Raw genomic sequence first — 18524 nt, 5'->3', positions numbered from 1 at the left:
CTTAATAAAATAAACAAAAAACAAAATTGATAATATGGAACCTTAAAACCAGAAAATTCAAATAGAAAAATAAGAATTATATGGTTTTTGTTTCTTAAACCAAAATAAACCGGTTTTTGTTTCTACTTTTAATTAAACCAAAAGAATGGTTTTTGTTGTATTGAACGAAGCTCATTTCGTTTTACGTATGAGAGTTGGTTCATATACAACAGTACAATTTTGTGCTTTAAAATGTTATATGAAAAAATTCTATAAAACATAAATTATTATCCATAGAGAATAATTGTTGTGCATTTATTCATGTAGTTGTAACAAAGGATTCTAATTAAATGACCTCACAACTAAAGTTGTATTCAAACAAATCTATTCATTAAATGAACAAATCCTTTTAGAGACTTATCTAACCATGACTTGTATATAACATGATCACGTAATTTTTAATGTCGTCGAACGTATTCGGAGGGTCAAAGGCTCGTTGTTGTTTGTCAAACACAAGTGTGCATGTTCACTATTCTTCGATGTATATGTACATTACTTACCACTGAATATTGTTGTCTTTGATGAAGGAGGGTTGATGTTATGGTTGCTTATATACCAGTTCCTCTTCATGACATGCCCTAATGTTGATTTCCATTAATTTTTCTGAAGATGAAGGCAATATATCACAACATTGTCGTCTAGGCGCTTGCAACTGTTTCCAAAAAAAACATAAAACATTATAATCGTGATTTGTAGACAACTTTTGACCCTTTAAATCCAAACACGCATTTTTTTCTAAATTAGGTTGAATATTTTATTAATTGTTTATTATAGCATCTTATTTTTATTTTTTCATATTATAGCATTGTTCTTTGCAAAAATTATCAAATTATAACAATGTCATCTGAATAAAAAAAATCACTATTATGATTGGCTACATAGTATTTTTAAAAGTAAAATGTTTTTATAAAATGAAAATGGTTAGTGTTAATGTTATGAGTTGTTAACATACTATTTTAGATGCACAAAATTAAAATATCAATGTTTTAAATAAACAACTAGATTATTTTGTTCACAAAATACCCTTATTTTAATGGTTATTTTATGAACAAAACGTATCATTTTCTTACCCTGTGATAATTCTTCATGTGTGTTTTGTTGTTTAAACATGTGTGTTTTGTTGAGAAACAATAATTTGTTATCCATATATGACGCTAACCCTAAAAAAATCTAATAGTACAAAGTTGTAATTCGATGAATTTTTCAAAACAAAATGATTTAATAAGAAACATAATTAAAATAGGATGCTCAAATAATAAGAAATGAAAATAAGATGTATTAGCAAACGAATAATAGAAAGTATGTTTTTTTTTTTTCATTTAGTCCTTTAATTTTGAGTACATTCATTGATATTTTCTTGTATTTGGCACGAAATATATATAAGGCAATCAGTCAAGAAAAAACTTACTTGCTTCAAGTCGAGATTTAATTTTTGTGAATACACCTTGATCTCTTGGATTCTCCTTGGAGAAGTCATACCAAATGTGCAATTGTGTCTTTCCATGATTCTATAAACACTCGTAATCCCCTCTCCCTGTGAGTACACTCGATCCAAATGAAACACAACCGCTCTTCTACAAGGGTCGAGATGATGTTGTCTCATGTCAAAGTTAAAAAATGTTTTAAAAGTATGAGTCCCTTGCCATGGTTGAAATGTCACAGGAACACGAAGGACATCTGGTAGAAGAACATGAACCCCAAACACCTCAATGGCATATCCCCATGAAATCGAAATTGTCCATGAATACCAACGATCATAGCATACTGTTTGTTGCAGGATTCGGTGAGGATCTACTTTTGCAGCTTCGTATAAGTGATGTAAGGCGTTTGTTTGTGCCATATGTGGGAAAATTGGATCTATACGTTCGGGGTGGTGGAGAGATACCAACGGTTTCATTGGATGTGTCATTAATAAGCCAAACGCGTTTCCAGTGACATCCATCTAATTTATATTTATAGCATGACAAAAAAAATGATCATAATATGGTGTTGAAATGATCATAATACGAGAGTTTTATGTGAAGATTAAAAAACTTTACCTGATGAAAACCGGGTTCGATGGTCACTGCAACACCCAGCTCAGCTAAACAAGATGAAATCCGACCATCACTACCATATAAATGCGCGTATCTTTCCAAACACGAGTCAAGAACCTTCGCTAAAACCTTTGCCAATGGATAACTTATCGCGAATCCGGCCCCACCATACGCCATAGAAAATGAAAAATGTCGGTTTTGCACATAACTCTCTGAATTTGATCCGATATAATACCATAGGTTATGATCGTATTTCGACAATGTCTTCACCAAGTTCTCTGGAAAGAACAAAGTATCATCGTCCCCAAACACAAACCACCTAAATCATAACATAAAAAGTCAAAAATGTAGAGTATGTGCTACTAGAATATATATGGAGTATATATGAACGGAAATCTGTCGCTACTCGACGAATAGCAACGATTTCATTGTTCGCTAAAAGGATAATACTAGTTAGTTATTAGCGACAACTTCATTAAAAGTCAATGACCTAGTTGATGTCTTATTTTAGCAACTTATTGGATCCATATCTATATATGTATGTATCATAAAAGGTCAAAAAAGAAAATCATACACTACTCGAAATATGTAGCACTTCAGCAATGCATTAGCAAACGATTCCATCCGTAAGAAAAGACTTTCTAATTGTTAGAAACGGATTTTTTAACATAGGCATACCAAAAAAAGGCCTTGCTAACTTTAGCGACATTTTTTGGAAGTTACAGACCAAATCCACTTTTAATGTATTTTTCGCGACAGACGTATCTAAATCCGTCATTTTTTCCTGATTTTGTAATACTGATAGGAACAATGACCAACAAGATATAAGAAAAGCATGCATGATCTTTTAGTTAGAAAAATGATAAATTTCATCTAACATTCGAATAGTTTAACCATATGGATTACCAAAAGATTGTTCTAGCTTTTAGCAACGGATTCGTCATGAATCCGCCATTGTTGTTTTCAGGTAGTTATGGGGATGATAATTAACGGAATATTAAAGAAAAAAATTCACGATAGATGATAACGAGATAATAAAAATTTACCTAACATTTGAATGATTTAAGGCGACAATTTCCGATACAACACGAGCAACACGGATAGCAGACCGAAGACCACCATTCCATGTATAATGAAACTCTGAGGTATCATTGGAGATGCAAATTGGAGGGAAGACAAAATCATAATCAAGTAAGGTGTCATGATCCAATGGAGCATCCATGAATACACAACCACGCATTGTATCGGGGTTCCACCACATGTTAACATATTCTTTCCTTTTTGGCCATGCATTAACGGTGGATGCAATCCCAAAAACGATATGATCAAGGGAAGTGGGTACGTAGGTCGATTCTTGATCATCGTGTAATGAGATTCTAGTGTTTGAATGACCAGGAAACGAGGAAGATGACAGATAAAGAATCAGAAATACAATAGATGGGACGAAAAGAAGGGTTTTCAATCGAGAACTAATTAGGATTTTACTGGGTCGAGAACTTCGCATTTTAACGTATGTCAAGGTAGAAAGAAAAATGGTTTGAAAGTAGATTGAATTTGTTTGAAAAAAGTTCAATGAATCATTTTGATTTGATTTGCACATGATAACGGGTAAAAACTTTGTCAAGAACCCGAAATAAGTCAACTTTTTTTTAAGACCCTTGAGTTTTAGAAATGACAAGTGTGTTAATGTTATTATTAATAGGCAATTAAAAAAATCTGATTTGATGTAATTAAGTATTTAAGTTGCAATATAAATTTGCAAATAATTCATTAAAATTTATATCACTTTTTAGAAATATGATTTATTTATAAATATATTTATACATAAAATAAAAGATTATTTGATAGTTGTTAATTGAATCATATATGATTAAGTAAGACATAGGCTTTTATCAAATCTACTAAGAACCTTATTAAAGTTATAAAATCATATTTTCTAATTATGATATACAACCATTTGAATGTGTAAGTCAGACCAACATCTTAACAAACTTAGGCTTAAGACATTTCAAAGGTTTTTGGCACAATATCACAACAAAGCTTGAAGAATTTATACATTTAGTCATTCAAGATTTTTTTTGTGGAGTAGACCATTAAAGTTAAATTTTGCCTATCAATTACATTATTATATAAGACCATTAAAGTTAAATTTTATCTATCAATTACATCATTATATAACCTATTACAGGTAGAGTCGGTTACTTTTATGATGTGGCATTTTAAATCAGATTTCTTCGTATCTTTTAAGGTTTTAAAGGCCACGAAAGCTTGTTTTTTTGTTGACTTAGCATTTAACTGGAGCCATCCATTTCAGTTTGGGAAAAAAATCGTGTTTCTTCCCAAGAACCATCGGCACCAATGGTATCTTCATTTCTCCACATCAAGGCCTACCATTTTCTCCGGTGAAGGTTAAAACCTATGCCCAACACCTTCAAGGAAGAAAGTTATGTTCCTAGAGCCCGTGAAGTCTAGTCCCCGTGAAGCATGTGCAGTCTCCGGCCACCGCTAGTTACAAGTATGTTGGAGTGTTATTGACCAGCAAAACACGTATTCATCTGATCTTAGAAATCGTAGCCACCACCACCATGGATCTTGGGAAGAGAAGGTTTCCTTTCGACGATTCACCTTCCTAAAACAATCGGAACAATATCTCAATCGACACTATCGAAAGCTCTATCAAAACCAGTCATTCATCATCGAAAGCAAAATTCAGTTCAACATTCAAACCATGGATTTGAGCAACAAACTCGAAAAACATTCACCCACTGAAAATCCAAAATCGAACTCGTCTGATGGTTTTAAGATCAAAGAAGAGATTCAAAGTATAACAAAAACCCAAACACACCTATCAACAAACAACTTATAACAAGATTTGAGATTCAAACTGCAATTTGGGAAAAGAAGCACAAAATCGAACTGCAATTTGGGAAAAGAAGCACAAAATCGAACTGTAATATAACAAGATTCGAGATTCAAAGTTCAGGTGGGTGTCAATTTCAAGTTCACATACTGAGGTGAAGGGTAAAGCATTGATTTTAGATTTGAACTTCACATTTTTCTGTACCGAGCAGTGGTGGAGAGCGTCGGAGGTGAGGCGTTGCAGGGAGGTGGTGTCGCGAGGAATGAGGCGTCACCGGAGTTGGTTGCGTCGGAGGTGAGGTGTCGCAGGAGGTGGAGAGCGACAACGGGAACGAACAAACGGATTTTAGGGGCAGAAGGTCCTGCGAACTACTTTTTAAGGAGTAGGGTTTCACAGTATTTATTCATGTATTACGATTGTAACTTAAGGAAAGAAGGAAAAAAAAAAAGCCACATATATTTAGATGTGATTTTTAATTTCGAAAAAAAAGCCACCTAGATTAAGTCTAATCTATAAACCGGATAAAATTCCGTTCAGTCTCTTAATTAGACAGTCATTCTTAACTTTAATGGTTTGCGCAAAAAAAAAACTTGAATGACTAAATGTATAAACTTGTCAAACTTTATTGTGGTACAGTGCCAAAAACTCACGTATCAAATAGCCTTTATATTCCAATAAGGTTTAAAACCTTTGAACCAACCAAATGGAACAAAGAATGTAAGGGAATATTCAAATGGAACAAAGAAAAATATATGTATTAATCTACTTCTAAGCTCATGGCCCATCTAACACGTGTCTAAATTCGAAAAGAGTGATTAATTGATAGTTTTCTATCACATCACCAAGAGGTATTAATAGTAATTAGCATACAATGAAGTTATTGATCTTCTTCTAGGGAATTGTAGGTAATTAGATGCATGCATTATGTGTGTAATACTAGAAAAAGCAGCTAGAATATCAACAAATGTTGAATTTTTTCAAAATATGTTTTTAATTGTTATACATACGTAACATTTTCTCATAGGTAAAGAGTATTATAAGACTAACGATGTTTGGAATGCAAGAAATCAACATGAACTACAAAGCACTAATTAATATCAATCCTTGTGGCTATGTTGTTGTAGACTGTAGAGCCTTCTAAAACGAGGAGAACTACAGAGCACTAATTAATATCGATCCTTGAAAAATAGATAATGAAGGCATGTTACAATATCTATGAACAAATAAAAAGACTAATAGGATTTATATAACAATAATACAAAGTTTCTTAATAATGCTAAAAAAAAACTCTCATAAATGATAAAAGTTTCTCAATAAATGAGTCCTAATTACCTTCTAACAATCGTCTATTAAATGGTAAATTTAAGATATTAAATGATAAAATAAAACTCAGTAGCAAAGGGTGAAAAACATGGGCATAAAAAAACCATGCAAAAATTGCACATCACAAAAACAACTTATAAAACTTTGCCAGAATTTTAAAATGTTTTCATGTGGCGTCTGGACTAAAGGTCAATTTCAGCAAATCTAGGGTATTCGGTATTGGAGTGTCTGATAGTGAAACCTCGAATTGGGCTAGTATTTTAGGTTGTACTTTGGATTTTTTTCCTTTCACATATTTGGGGGTCCTTATAGGCACTAATATCAATCTTACCAAACACTGGAAACCGATCATTGATAAGTTCAAATTGAAGTTGTCGTCATGGAAATCCAAGTCTCTCTCATTTGGTGGATGCCTAACTTTACTCACATTGGTACTTGGTAACCTTCCTACATACTACTTTTCCTTATTTATTGCCCCTTTGATAGTAACATGTGACAGTAACAGAAACATTAGAGAAAATAAGGAGACGGTTCTTATGGGGCGGTGATGAAGAAAAAAGAATGATTCATTGGGTCTCTTGGGACAAAGTGGTGGCTTCGAAATCTGCGGGTGGTCTCAGGGTCGGTTCAATCCGCACGCTAAACATTAGTTTAATAGTTAAGTGGTGGTGTCGAAGAAAGGATCATTGTGGGGACGGGTTGTAAAAGGTATACATTCCCTTGATAACAAGCCACATGATTATATGTCCAACAGAAACATCGCAGGGGTGTGGCACAACATTGCATCAATTCGGAAAGACCTTACGAAACATGGGTTGGACATTGGTGATACCTTTCAACTTCAAGTGCAATCAGATGACAACTCCCAGTTCTGGTACAATAAATGGGTGGGTTTGCAAATACTTAACAATGAATATTCCTCTCTATTTGAACTTGAATCAAGGAAGCGATGTACAGTGGTTGATAGATTCTATGATGGATCATTTGAAGGACATTGGAACTCATGCCCTAGTCACTAAGGGTTGGTAGTAGACATTGATAATCTCAAACTGGATTTGTTTAATGTGCAACTGGTTCATGACGATGACAAATGGTCATGTAAATTGGATAATAACGGAGAATACACGGTATGTGCATTAAGGAGGAAGATTGGTAAATATGCAGTTCCACATCCCCTACTGCCTACCATCACTTGGTGTAAATAAGTAACTTTAAACGTAAATTGTTTTGTGTGGAGGGCGTTACAAAATAAAATCCCAGCATCTGAGGCATTGAGATTATGGGGTGTTGATGTTGCATCGACTTTATGTGGCTCCTGCATTAAACAATCTGAAGATGCTGACCATATTCTCATCTGATGTCCATATGCCTGTGCAGTGAGGGACAGGATATTCCAATGGTGTGATGTGTCAAATCATGATTATAATAGTGTGGGGGATATGCTCACCTTTATCACCAACGTTAGTGGAATCTTGAGACAGAGGCGCAGGTTATTAGTTATATCATATGGTTTTACTTGGATCATGTGTAAATATCACAACGACCACATCTTCAACCAAAAATTTCTCTGTCCCAACAAAGGTGGAGAACTAGTTCAATCTTTGGTTCATTTTTGGATCAAGAGTAGGGGTTCTGTAGGTTAGGAGATTGGTTATCTTCTCCTTTTCAATGTTTATGATTCTCCTTATTTATTTTCTTAAAATTTGTAACTCATAACTCTTTGTATTGTTGTTTCTTGGCTCCTTTCTAGTTACTTGGGGCCTTCTTTTATAGTATTTGTGGTTAATAAAATTGCAACACTTCTAAGAAGTTACATTTGCTCGACAACATAATTCCATGCAAACTAGGGTTTAGGAGCATCATTAGCAAAATCCACATTGACACTAAAACAAGCTTTAACAAAATGGACCTTTAACCTTTAACGGGAATAAAAAAATAGGTAGTTCTAAAAGTACCTAAAGACTTATACTTGAATACCAAATTTGGATGTAGGAATAGATTTTTTCAAAATTTTATTGTTGAATGTCACCCTTTTGCACTTTCCATGTTGAACCAAAGGAGAGGTTGTCAAAAATATTATCGTCATTTTTAATGAATTGCCACAAACATAGTAGGGGTCACCATACTTTCTCAATTTGATTTTAATCATAAATCTATAACCTTTTTTATCTTCTAAATATTGTCTCTGCCTGAATATTTGTAACCATTTTCGTCAAAGACGCTTAATAAGATAATATTTCTCTTTATCATATGAGTATATCTTACATTAGTTAAAGTTTGAGTTATGCCATCGAACATCTTAAAGCGGATAGTGTCGATGTGTCACAACTGACAAAAATTAGATTAAGATGTAAACACCTTTATTAGGTTATAGTGGACCCAAAACTCCATCTTAGCATTTTTTTTAGGGCTAACACACTCTTAATGGACCGAACCCTTCTTATTGGGCCCTAGTGGGCCAATAAGCCCTCAACTTAGTTCTTTTGGGCCACAAGACATCTACATTGGGCCCTATTGGGCTGATAGTTCTCCCTTTTAATCTTGCGGGCCGAGAACTCCTATTTAGGGCTTTAATTGGGCCGGATACCTCTTAAGTGGGCCGAAAACTCTCCTGGACCATGCCAAATCAAAGCCCACCATTTTTTGGGCCATCATGTGGGCCGAGAAACACCCCCCCCCCCCCTAATTGGTTGGCCCATTTATTATAAAAAAAAAAGGGAAAATGGCTTGTGTAATAAGAAATGCCACCTCATTATAGCACACCAAATAACAAAGATTTTGTCCCACAAACAACCATGCATCTCATATCACTCACCTAGGTCAACCCTTACCCTTTTTCCCCCTCTTCTCTACCGCTCGGCCATACACATACACACACTTCACATTTCCAATACTTCAAACACTTCTTCTTTCCTCTCAAAACTTCAAATTTCCTCTCATCTCTTCATCTAAAAATCGTGAATTTGTATAAGTTTTCAAGAGGATTTTTCTTCAAGTTTCCATCCCTTGGTAAGTTTATGACAAAATATATTGTTTTGATTCAAGTTTATGCTAAGAATCCTTCCCTTACTCTCCTATTTTCGTGATTATGGACCTTAGAACAACCATCATTTCAAAAGTTTCACCAAGAACACAAGCTAGAATCAAGCTTCTTCTTCTTCTTCTTTTACATCTCAAAAAACCCCAAGGTGAGTTCATACCCCCTTTTATTTGGTTTTATAATGTTTTTAGGGGAGGATACAAGTGCTTTTGTGTTAGATCTATGTATATGTGCATGTTTATGTGTTTAACTTATAGATCTTTACTTGAACATGAAGTTTATCACTTGGATCTTCATTAAAACCTTGATAAAAGTATGTGTTATCACATATAATACATGTAAACTTGTAGGTCTGGGATTTATACACTTAAAATAGCAAAAACAAGTGTTGTGAACAAACTTTGATAACTTAAACTCAAAAAACAGCCCTTGACAGAAACGTTTTGGTCCAATATCGAACTGTTTTGACCACCTTAATGGTAATATTTTTCAAAACTATTTTACATGAAAAACGTTCAGGTTATTACCTTTAAAATGACTATTCTCACGTTTTCATACGATTTTTATACAATTTTTGGCGAATTTTACAAAACGGCCTATCATATTTGAAATAATCTCGGACCAGCCTGTGAAGATGAGCAATTTCACACTTGTTTGAGGCCATTAAAAATTATGAGAAAAATTGTGAACAAAATAGACAAATTTTCCAAACTTCCAGAGTTTACGCATCTAAATTTTGACTTATGATGATTTTTCTACAAATTTTCCAACAATCGGGTCAGAAAAGTCAAAAACCAAAAAAATGTGTATTTTCACAAAAATCAAGCCAAAAATGATATTTTTGATAAAAATGGGTTAAAAATGTTATCTTTACCAAAAATTAGCCATAAATACAAGTTTTGAACAAAAGGGGGACTAAAGTGTTATTTTTACTAAAATTGGGCCTTAATTGAAAATTTGTGGCTTATTGGGCCAAGAACGTCCTTTTTACAAAAAGTGGGCTTTTTATATCAACTTTGTAAATAATCGAGCTAAAATATCAAAACAATAACAAACGGGTTAAAAACAATATTCATATCCTTATTGGGCCAGGAAATAATATACATGTTTAGGGGGCTTTAGTGTCCTTTACATGCTTAGTGGGCCTTAGTGTCCTTTTACATGTTTAGTGGGCCTTAGTGTCCTTTTACATGTATATTGGGCCCAAGATATACATTCATATTCCTTTTGAGCCTGGAAATAATATACACGTTTAGTGGGCCTTAGTGGTCCACTTACATGTTTGTTGAGCCTAGGAATGAGTTTTATATGTTTTTTTTGTGTAAACTTTGATTAAGGATCTAGTGAGACGTTTTGTTTGGCACCATATGAGTCTACAAACGTAGCTTGTAGTTATAACTAGAGTCTCCCGGAGAAAGAGCATGAGCTTGTGTATAGATCTATACGTGGGTGACACCCCACACCTGAGATGTTCGCTACAGTTAGACTAGGCCAGTCTAAGGTGACAAAACGTACCTTATTCCGTCGGCGTCCCAAAGATGTCAAGACAGGCGAAATTGTCATTATTTAGTATGGTTATAACGGCTCACTTAGAGGAATTAACATTATAAGATTTACGGAAAACCATTCTATTTTCTTTTTGGATAAAATGGGAAACCATTCTATTTTCTTTTTGGATAAAACGAGAAACCTTCTTTTTGATAAAACGGTAATCTTTACGCACTGGTACTCAACCATGGGGGTTGAGATTTCAGCATTATCTATCGCAGACAACATCGGGTTGTCTGGAAATCATTCTCTTTCTATTTTCGTAAACAGTAACACACATGCATTAATATAAATTCAAACACAAATATTTCAAACCATTTCTTTTTAGAAAATATCGGATTTCTAAAAGCACTATGAAAACTATTCTAAACAAGTACAAAAACCATTTTTATACAAAACTGCTTATGAACTCACCAACTTTTTAGTTGACGCTTTTCAAAACGACTTGTATTCTCAAGGATCCAGTAACAGCTAGTAAGTTCGACTAGGAGATCAAGTGGTGCAACTTGAAGAAAATTTACTTTCTTAATTTTATGTAACTGAAGAACAAATTCAATATGTAAACTATGTAAGTGTGTATCTTCAATGTATGATGTTTGGTTGCTATGTTTCATTCATATTCAATTGTTATGATACTGTACACGAAGTCATCCGCCCCCGGACGTTTCCGCCGTCTAGGTTCGGGGGTGTGACACGATGCCTTTACTTTTGCATTTGGAACCATCAAAAAAATGAAGTGACTCAACATTGTAAATTGGTTCAAAGGTAATAAACCAATATTTATGAGAGAACACATGTGATAACTGCAAATATGAATCAAGAACCTATTCATCATCTATACTTCTAGCAACAATAGTAAGAAACCCTCCATCAGAATAATTGTCATGAGCATAGTTTGTAGAATCATCATTACCCTTTGATTTATTTGAGACATTCATCTTTAATAGGCATGTCATTTAAAAAGACAATCATAGATGTGTCTAAGAATGGTTAACAACCATGATTTAGTAGGTTGATAAATGTTGCTGGTGCTTTTATTAATCCAGAAGGTATAACAATGAACTTGTAATGTATATGATTAATGCCAACACAAATTGACTTCTTTGATCTTCTTAAATCTAGATATCAAACTAAATATGTACGTATGGATGGAGATAATTTTGTAAAAATCATCCAACTTAGCAGGTACTCGGAATCAACCTTCCATTGAGGCGATTAAAGGAAATTGATCAAAACTACTTAGATTCGGACCAACCCAATCAAATTTAGCCCAACTTGGTCAAACTTGGGAACTTTGTCAAAATTTTAAAATTGACTTTTAAATGACAAAAGGTAAAGAATTTCAAGATTAATATGAATATTTTATACTTTATCTAACATTCTAGCCTAAAACTAAAGTAAATGTATCAGTATCGTATATGTTTTCCCCTCTCTCACCTCAAGAATTTCACAAATAAAATGTTTATTATTTGAAATAGTTTTAATAATGATTTTTTATTGCCATTTTCTAATTTTGTTATGAACTTTACCAACTTATGATATTTTTCATATATAAAATTTCCCTAAAATTAGTTTCTTTACAATTTACACCAGCCAAATACTCGCTGCTCCCCAGCTAACTAACTAGTAACGTGTAGTGAGTTTTGCAACATTGGATGCGGTAATGTGATTCCTAGCATTTTCAGAAGTAAAATCTTGTTGTCACATCTTCCATTCATACTTAATTAATTCCATTACATGACGCCAATAAGGAATATGTGTGGTTACGTTTGATGACACAACTTGACTCTGTGTGAACTAGTGAAAGATAAAGTTTCTAATTTAGTATAAAAAGATAAAACTAGTGTCATTCAACTGAAAAGTATATATCTAAAGTGGTTGGACGAAACATACACCTCTAGGGTTCTTTTCATAAACTCAAGATCTTAGAAAGGACAATAGTATTGACATAAAATATGTTCAACCAACAATGAATTATATTTTTTCACGAACATACTTCCTACTTTAATCTTTAGAAAACATATTCATGGTATCGAAATATAACATGTGTGAAACACTTAATGGTTAATGGATATTAACATAAAGGGGAGTCAACTATATTGTAACGTCCCAGATTTCAAACCAAAATTTTTCATTTAAAAATAAAAGTATTTATTCGAATTACAACTTCAAAGATCTAGATAAAACCATTTGATTCAAAACATTTATCAGAGTATCGTTAAAAAGTTATTATCTGCGGAAATCTCCAATGGATGTGATGCAATCGAGCTGCGCCCCTCCTTTAATATAAGAAAACTTGAAATATTTAAACCTCAAACCGTAAGCACAAAGCTTAGTGGGTTCCCCAAAATACTACATACCATACATAACATCGGGCCCCGCACGCATAATGGGTCCCACCCATATAAGGGGCCCCGTCCAACATAATGAGGCCCGCCCAGTACACAATGCAAGAGTCAGAATGACAGCTAGCATCCTACATAGTACAGTGAGAAGACTCGCCTCACATTCACAATCCAGCTACCACAGCTCGAAAAGTCCGGAAATTAGAACTACAACCCACCTATCAAAATACCCAAGGTCAAACCCTAGTCCACACTATAAGACTAGCAATTTGACCAAAAGTCAACCAGGTCAATAAGTCAATCGTGAAAGTCAACATTAGTTGACATCCATGTTGTGGTCATCCTTTGGGCATGTCGTGGGACCTTCCCGAAAAAATAATTGCGATTTCCATTTTCGCCGCGTCATGGCACCCATGCATGTCCTTCCCCAAACTACGTCAATTTATGAGAAAAGGGACCTAAAGCTCATACATGATTACCAAAACTACTATAAAACCTAGATCCAAAAGATATAATGACCAAGGGACTAAGGCAAGCCATAGAGTTGCAAATTGTATGATTTTCATCCATCTAAAACTCAATTATGGACCAAAACATACCAAATAACCTAGATCTAAAAGGAAGACATCACCAAGAAGAGAACTTGAGAACTTACAAATGGTCCAGAAGATGCACACAAGAATGGGCATGGATTGCTTGTCGGATCTATGCACTAAACTTCTTTCTTTTTCCTTTAGAATCACGAAAACTTGCAAAATAAGCTCCAAAAGCTTCAACGAGGCTAGGGTTTTGAAATAGGGAGATGGAGGCTGAAAAGAATGGCCTAAACCTAGATTTAAAGCCCTTAAATACAAAGGAAACCCCAAAAATTATGGGCTTTGGATGAACCACTTGCCACGTCGTGGCATCCTACTTGTCACGTCATAGCGTCCATTCGGACACGTGATCACTTAGTCATCATGTCACGTCGTGATCAATATCCCACCACGTCGTGGCATGTGATTTTCCCTAAAACCACATCTTTGACTCTTTTCAGTCTTTAACTGATCCAACATGAGAAACGTGTATTACAACTCTCCCCCACTTAAATTAGATTTTGTCCTCGAAATCTGTCCTTACAAATTACTCACATAACACCCTCCGAACCCCTTTTGGGTTTTCCAAGCTTGACCTCTTCAACACGAGCTAATGCCACTAGAATGCCAGAATCCGCAATTACCAACCAAAGGATTTCCAAACCATAGTCATAAGTCATAACCAAGAAGAGCCCTAAAAGGTCGAAAGCACATCCATTGCATCCCTGAAACAATGCTCTAATAAAACACCTCCTGTAGATCCAACATATGATTAAATCCTTATGTAACATCCCGAGTTCATGGGTGCTATTTCAGGGTTCAAAGTGTAAATGTGAAAGGGCAACTCGGCGAGTCCATGGGTGGACTCGGCGAGTAGGGTCGCGATTCTGGTCGCGTGTTTAGTGGCCAACTCGGCGAGTTGGTGTTGAGTGGAGAAAACCCTAATTTCGGAGGATGAGCCCTATATAAAGGACATTATACCCTCTCCCCAGCCTCTTTTCCCTCTCTTGAAGTCCAGAAAACCCTAAGGCGCGTTTGTGAGGGATTTGAGAGCATTTGAACCTTGGAGAAGAGATTTTGGAGGAGATCTTGGAGAGTTAAGAGGCTTGGAGAAAGGGGCTTTGCTAAGATTCGGATTTCTCTTCGGTTGGAGCTTCCTTTTGAGGTATTATTTCGTTGTTTGGGCTGTTATTCATCTAGATTCATCATTTTGGAGTATTTGGAAAGATTAGCTTGTGGTACTTTGAGTTTGGAGGTTGGATCTGAGGTTGCTACCTCAGATCTGGAATGGAGAAGGTCTAGAGTGCATTAAAGTCTCTGTTCTTGAGTGTTTGGTGCAGCCATCTTGTCTCAAACCCTAGCCCTAGAGTGTAAAATGCCTAAATCTCTTTGGATTCACGTAAAGTTTGCCACTTTACGTGAGCAGCAGAGCTAGACAAGCAAGCAACAAGGCTTCAGCCGGGTGTTTATCCTGATGAAATAGAATATATGTATATACATGCTCGCTACTATTACTCGAACTACCCGAGACAGAACCAGACTTGTGTAGGAAAGAAAACAAAGTAAGTCCTCTCCTTAGCTCTTAGGCTAGCTCGAGGGGAACTGCTGGCAAAGAATCCATGTTGGGAACAATCTCTCTCCGCTTGAATGTTCTCGCTTCCCTTGCCTTAACCCGGCATTAAAAGGCTCGTCACTTAGACTCTTCATCTTAGTTTGTAGCTGTTCGATTGTCCTCTGATTCTGCTCGGATCTTGTCCTGTGATAGATCTATGGTTTGGGTCAACTGCATGGCCTGGAAGGCTTCTGTATGGGTTAAGATCTAGAGGCACTCGGCGAGTCACAAATGTGTACTCGGCGAGTTGCTTGAAGATGGGCAGGAACTCGGCGAGTTGGAAGAACAACTCGGCGAGTAGGTTGAAGATAGCATGGGACTCGGTGAGTCTGTTCTTGGACTCGGCAAGTCTGGTCGTGAGGTCCTAAACTTCTTCTGGTTGAGCCATGAATCGGCGAGTCAAGGGAGGACTCGGTGAGTTGAGAGCGAGGGCACCCAGAGTTGTGAGACTCGGCGAGTCTCGGGGTGACTCGGCGAGTTGAGTCGTGGATTGGGGAAGTTCTGAGCATGGGGACTCGGCAAGTCATCGGGTTGACTCGGCGAGTAGAGTCAGTCAGGAGGTTGACTTTGACTTTGACTTTGACCAAGGGTTGACCAGTTGTCTTCCAGGGGCATTTTGGTAATTGTTGGCATTTGTTTTGAGTTCAGTATTGGTGTTGGCTGGTGGTGGAGATCGTATCAGTGGTCAGAGCATCTTGGTCTTATCTTTCAGTCGGCAGTTGCGAGGTGAGTTATCCTCATTATATCAACAGGGTCTAAGGCACCAAGGCCAGCCCTTTATCGGATTGTGATCTGGGTATCGTTGTTATGTTATTTTTTTGATATGTTTGCATCCTAGTAGTTAGGATGGTATTATGTTAGAGACCTGGTTAAGGTCGGTATCCTGGTATATAGGATGATGCTATGCTAGTGACCGGTTAGGTCGGTATCCTGGTTAGGATGATGTTATGTTATGTGATCTGCTAGATCGGCTTGATTGAATGTGAATTGTTATATGATTGAATGTTTATGTGCACATGGTTATTGAACTGGGGTTGGGTTGAGGCGGGTCCTGCTTTGTGTTGTAGGCCAACATACCCAGGGCAGACCGGTTGTCCCGAAGGCCCAGCGAGCGGTCTGGATAGGATGTAGGCCCCAAGAGGGCGGACCAGACGTGCCGAGGCTTGGAGAGTGGACCAGGCTGACTGAAGGCCCAATGCGGGCGGACCAGTCATACTGTAGACTCAGAGAGTGGACCAGGTGGATTGAAGGCCCGAGGCGGGTGGACTAATCACACTGTAGACTCGATATGTATGGCTAAACTCGGAGGGTGGACCAGGTGGACTGAAGGCCGGTGCGGCGGACCAGTCACACAGTAGACCCGAAGTGCATGGTTGTTCTGTGTTCTGTTATGATATGGCATGATGTGCGTGTATGGTATATGTGGTTGGTATTTTGGGGGTATCTCACTAAGCTTTCGGGCTTACAGTTGTGGTTTAATGTTTTTCAGGTTCTTCAGGAGACCGTGGCAAGGCAAAGGCGTGATCGTACCGCTCCTCATGATTATGTTTTATGTTGTGGTTCTGGGAAGACTCTGATAACAATTATATTGAAAACCTTTTTGTAGTAACTTTATGAACCCGAGTTGTTTTTGAAAAGTTTAAATTGGTTGAAATTTTTAGAGCGTTACACCTTAACGGGAAATATGTGACCCTACAAAGAACGAACACCGACACATCACGACTAATCGACCCCGAGAAGAGCTAACTCCTTCGCCCATACCATAAAGACTGTGAGGTCATGTCAGACCCCAGGCAGACAAAGACACCCTATGCACCAACTATGATGACCAAAACTCGCAGATTCAATCCTACTGAGACCTTCCCAACCTCGCAGCATGTAACACCCATATTTTCACACCAGGTACACCCCAGGAACAATTTTACCAATTATGATTTTTGAAAATATTTTGGTGTACCCTGGTACTCTGGAGCATAATAAGTTATCACCAGGGATTGTACTAGCCATAAATATAAAATTCGAGTCGAACACTACCATATCTAACCGGCAAAACAACCACAAACAAACATTGAAAGCCACATGACTTAGTGAATAAAAGCTACAATAACATGAATCGTATAACCAAATAAATATCACACATATATCATGCAATTCATCAACAATTATAATCATGAATCTCTAAGGAGATCTAAAAAGGTATCAATGCAATTTCACAAGTAAACTATAAACTGTTACTCAACAATTACCACACAGATCATCATGGTTGCTCGTAACACATCAACGAATAACATTGTGTCAGCTCTTGACACATCAACAAATAACATTGTGTCATCTCGTGACACAACAATGAATAACATCGTGTCAGCCCATGACATGTCAACAAATAACATAGTGTCAACCCGTGATACATCATCAAATAACACAGTGTCAACATGTGATACATCAACGACACCAATTTCTCATTTGATTCACCTACACGTGTAAATATACCATCATGTGGTACGTGTGTATCTCTATAACATCACAATATCAACGATATGATATTCAATCATTCATACTAAAATATAATTCACATATTGTAACACACAGTTATCAAAAACAAAAGGTGTTAGAGTAGTGTTACTCACCTAGTTGGCTGGAAGACACATGAACTTCGGTGCTTGACCTACTCTACTTTCCAGCTCATCACATGCCAATACCTAACCAACAATTATTAAGTTCCTTAGAACTTGTTATAACTGACTATTGACAAAATCCCATGACTATTTCTCACCAAACGTATTATACACAACAATATAATCACAATAGGCTTAACCCATAAGTTGTTAACTAAATCTACCACATCAAGAAACTTTAGTTAATTAGGGTTTACAACCCTTATAGTCCCGACTAACTATCTCACTGTAAGATTTATTTACAAATATTACCAATAGGTCAGTAATAGCACCATATCACAAACACTCGTAACATATACTCAAGTCTAACAACTCTCGACCACCATCACATATAATAATTACACAAACATGGTAAAATATATCTCCACGGTCATATAATTCAGCCCCGTATCTCTCATTGATTGGTATAACTCCTCTGATATAAACTCCCAAGAACGATTCTCGGGTATCATCTCCAATCGAATGTGCCAA

The 18524-nt window shown here is 36.3% G+C and overlaps 1 protein-coding gene across 1 annotated transcript; it reads right to left on the bottom strand.

The window, feature by feature from the left end:
- Window positions 1–297: 297 nt before the first annotated feature.
- On the bottom strand, window positions 298–3616 carry LOC145102344 (uncharacterized). The gene is made up of 4 exons (XM_079039731.1): window positions 3122–3616; window positions 2079–2394; window positions 1444–1981; window positions 298–684 (listed from the first exon to the last, which is right to left on the bottom strand). Exons 1-4 carry the CDS (start codon window positions 3577–3579, stop codon window positions 578–580), a joined length of 1419 nt encoding a protein of 472 aa, XP_078895857.1. The 5' UTR covers window positions 3580–3616; the 3' UTR covers window positions 298–577.
- Between the last annotated feature and the right edge of the window lie 14908 nt (window positions 3617–18524).

The sequence above is a fragment of the Lactuca serriola genome, chromosome 4 (genome assembly GCF_051521515.1).
Source record: "Lactuca serriola cultivar US96UC23 chromosome 4, Lser_US96UC23_V15, whole genome shotgun sequence".
NCBI lineage: Eukaryota > Viridiplantae > Streptophyta > Magnoliopsida > Asterales > Asteraceae > Lactuca > Lactuca serriola.
This window is presented reverse-complemented; position numbering and strand designations above follow the sequence as displayed.

Bases quoted from the DNA above. Each gene is read 5' to 3' on its own strand.
- LOC145102344 (XM_079039731.1), bottom strand. From the start codon at position 3,579: ATGCGAAGTTCTCGACCCAGTAAAATCCTAATTAGTTCTCGATTGAAA. The intron at 2,395-3,121 runs GTAAATTTTTAT...GTTATGATTTAG, and splicing joins TTAAATCATTCAAATGTTAG to GTGGTTTGTGTTTGGGGACG. The intron at 685-1,443 runs GTTTTTTCTTGA...AACAGTTGCAAG, and splicing joins TCTCGACTTGAAGCAAGTAA to CGCCTAGACGACAATGTTGT.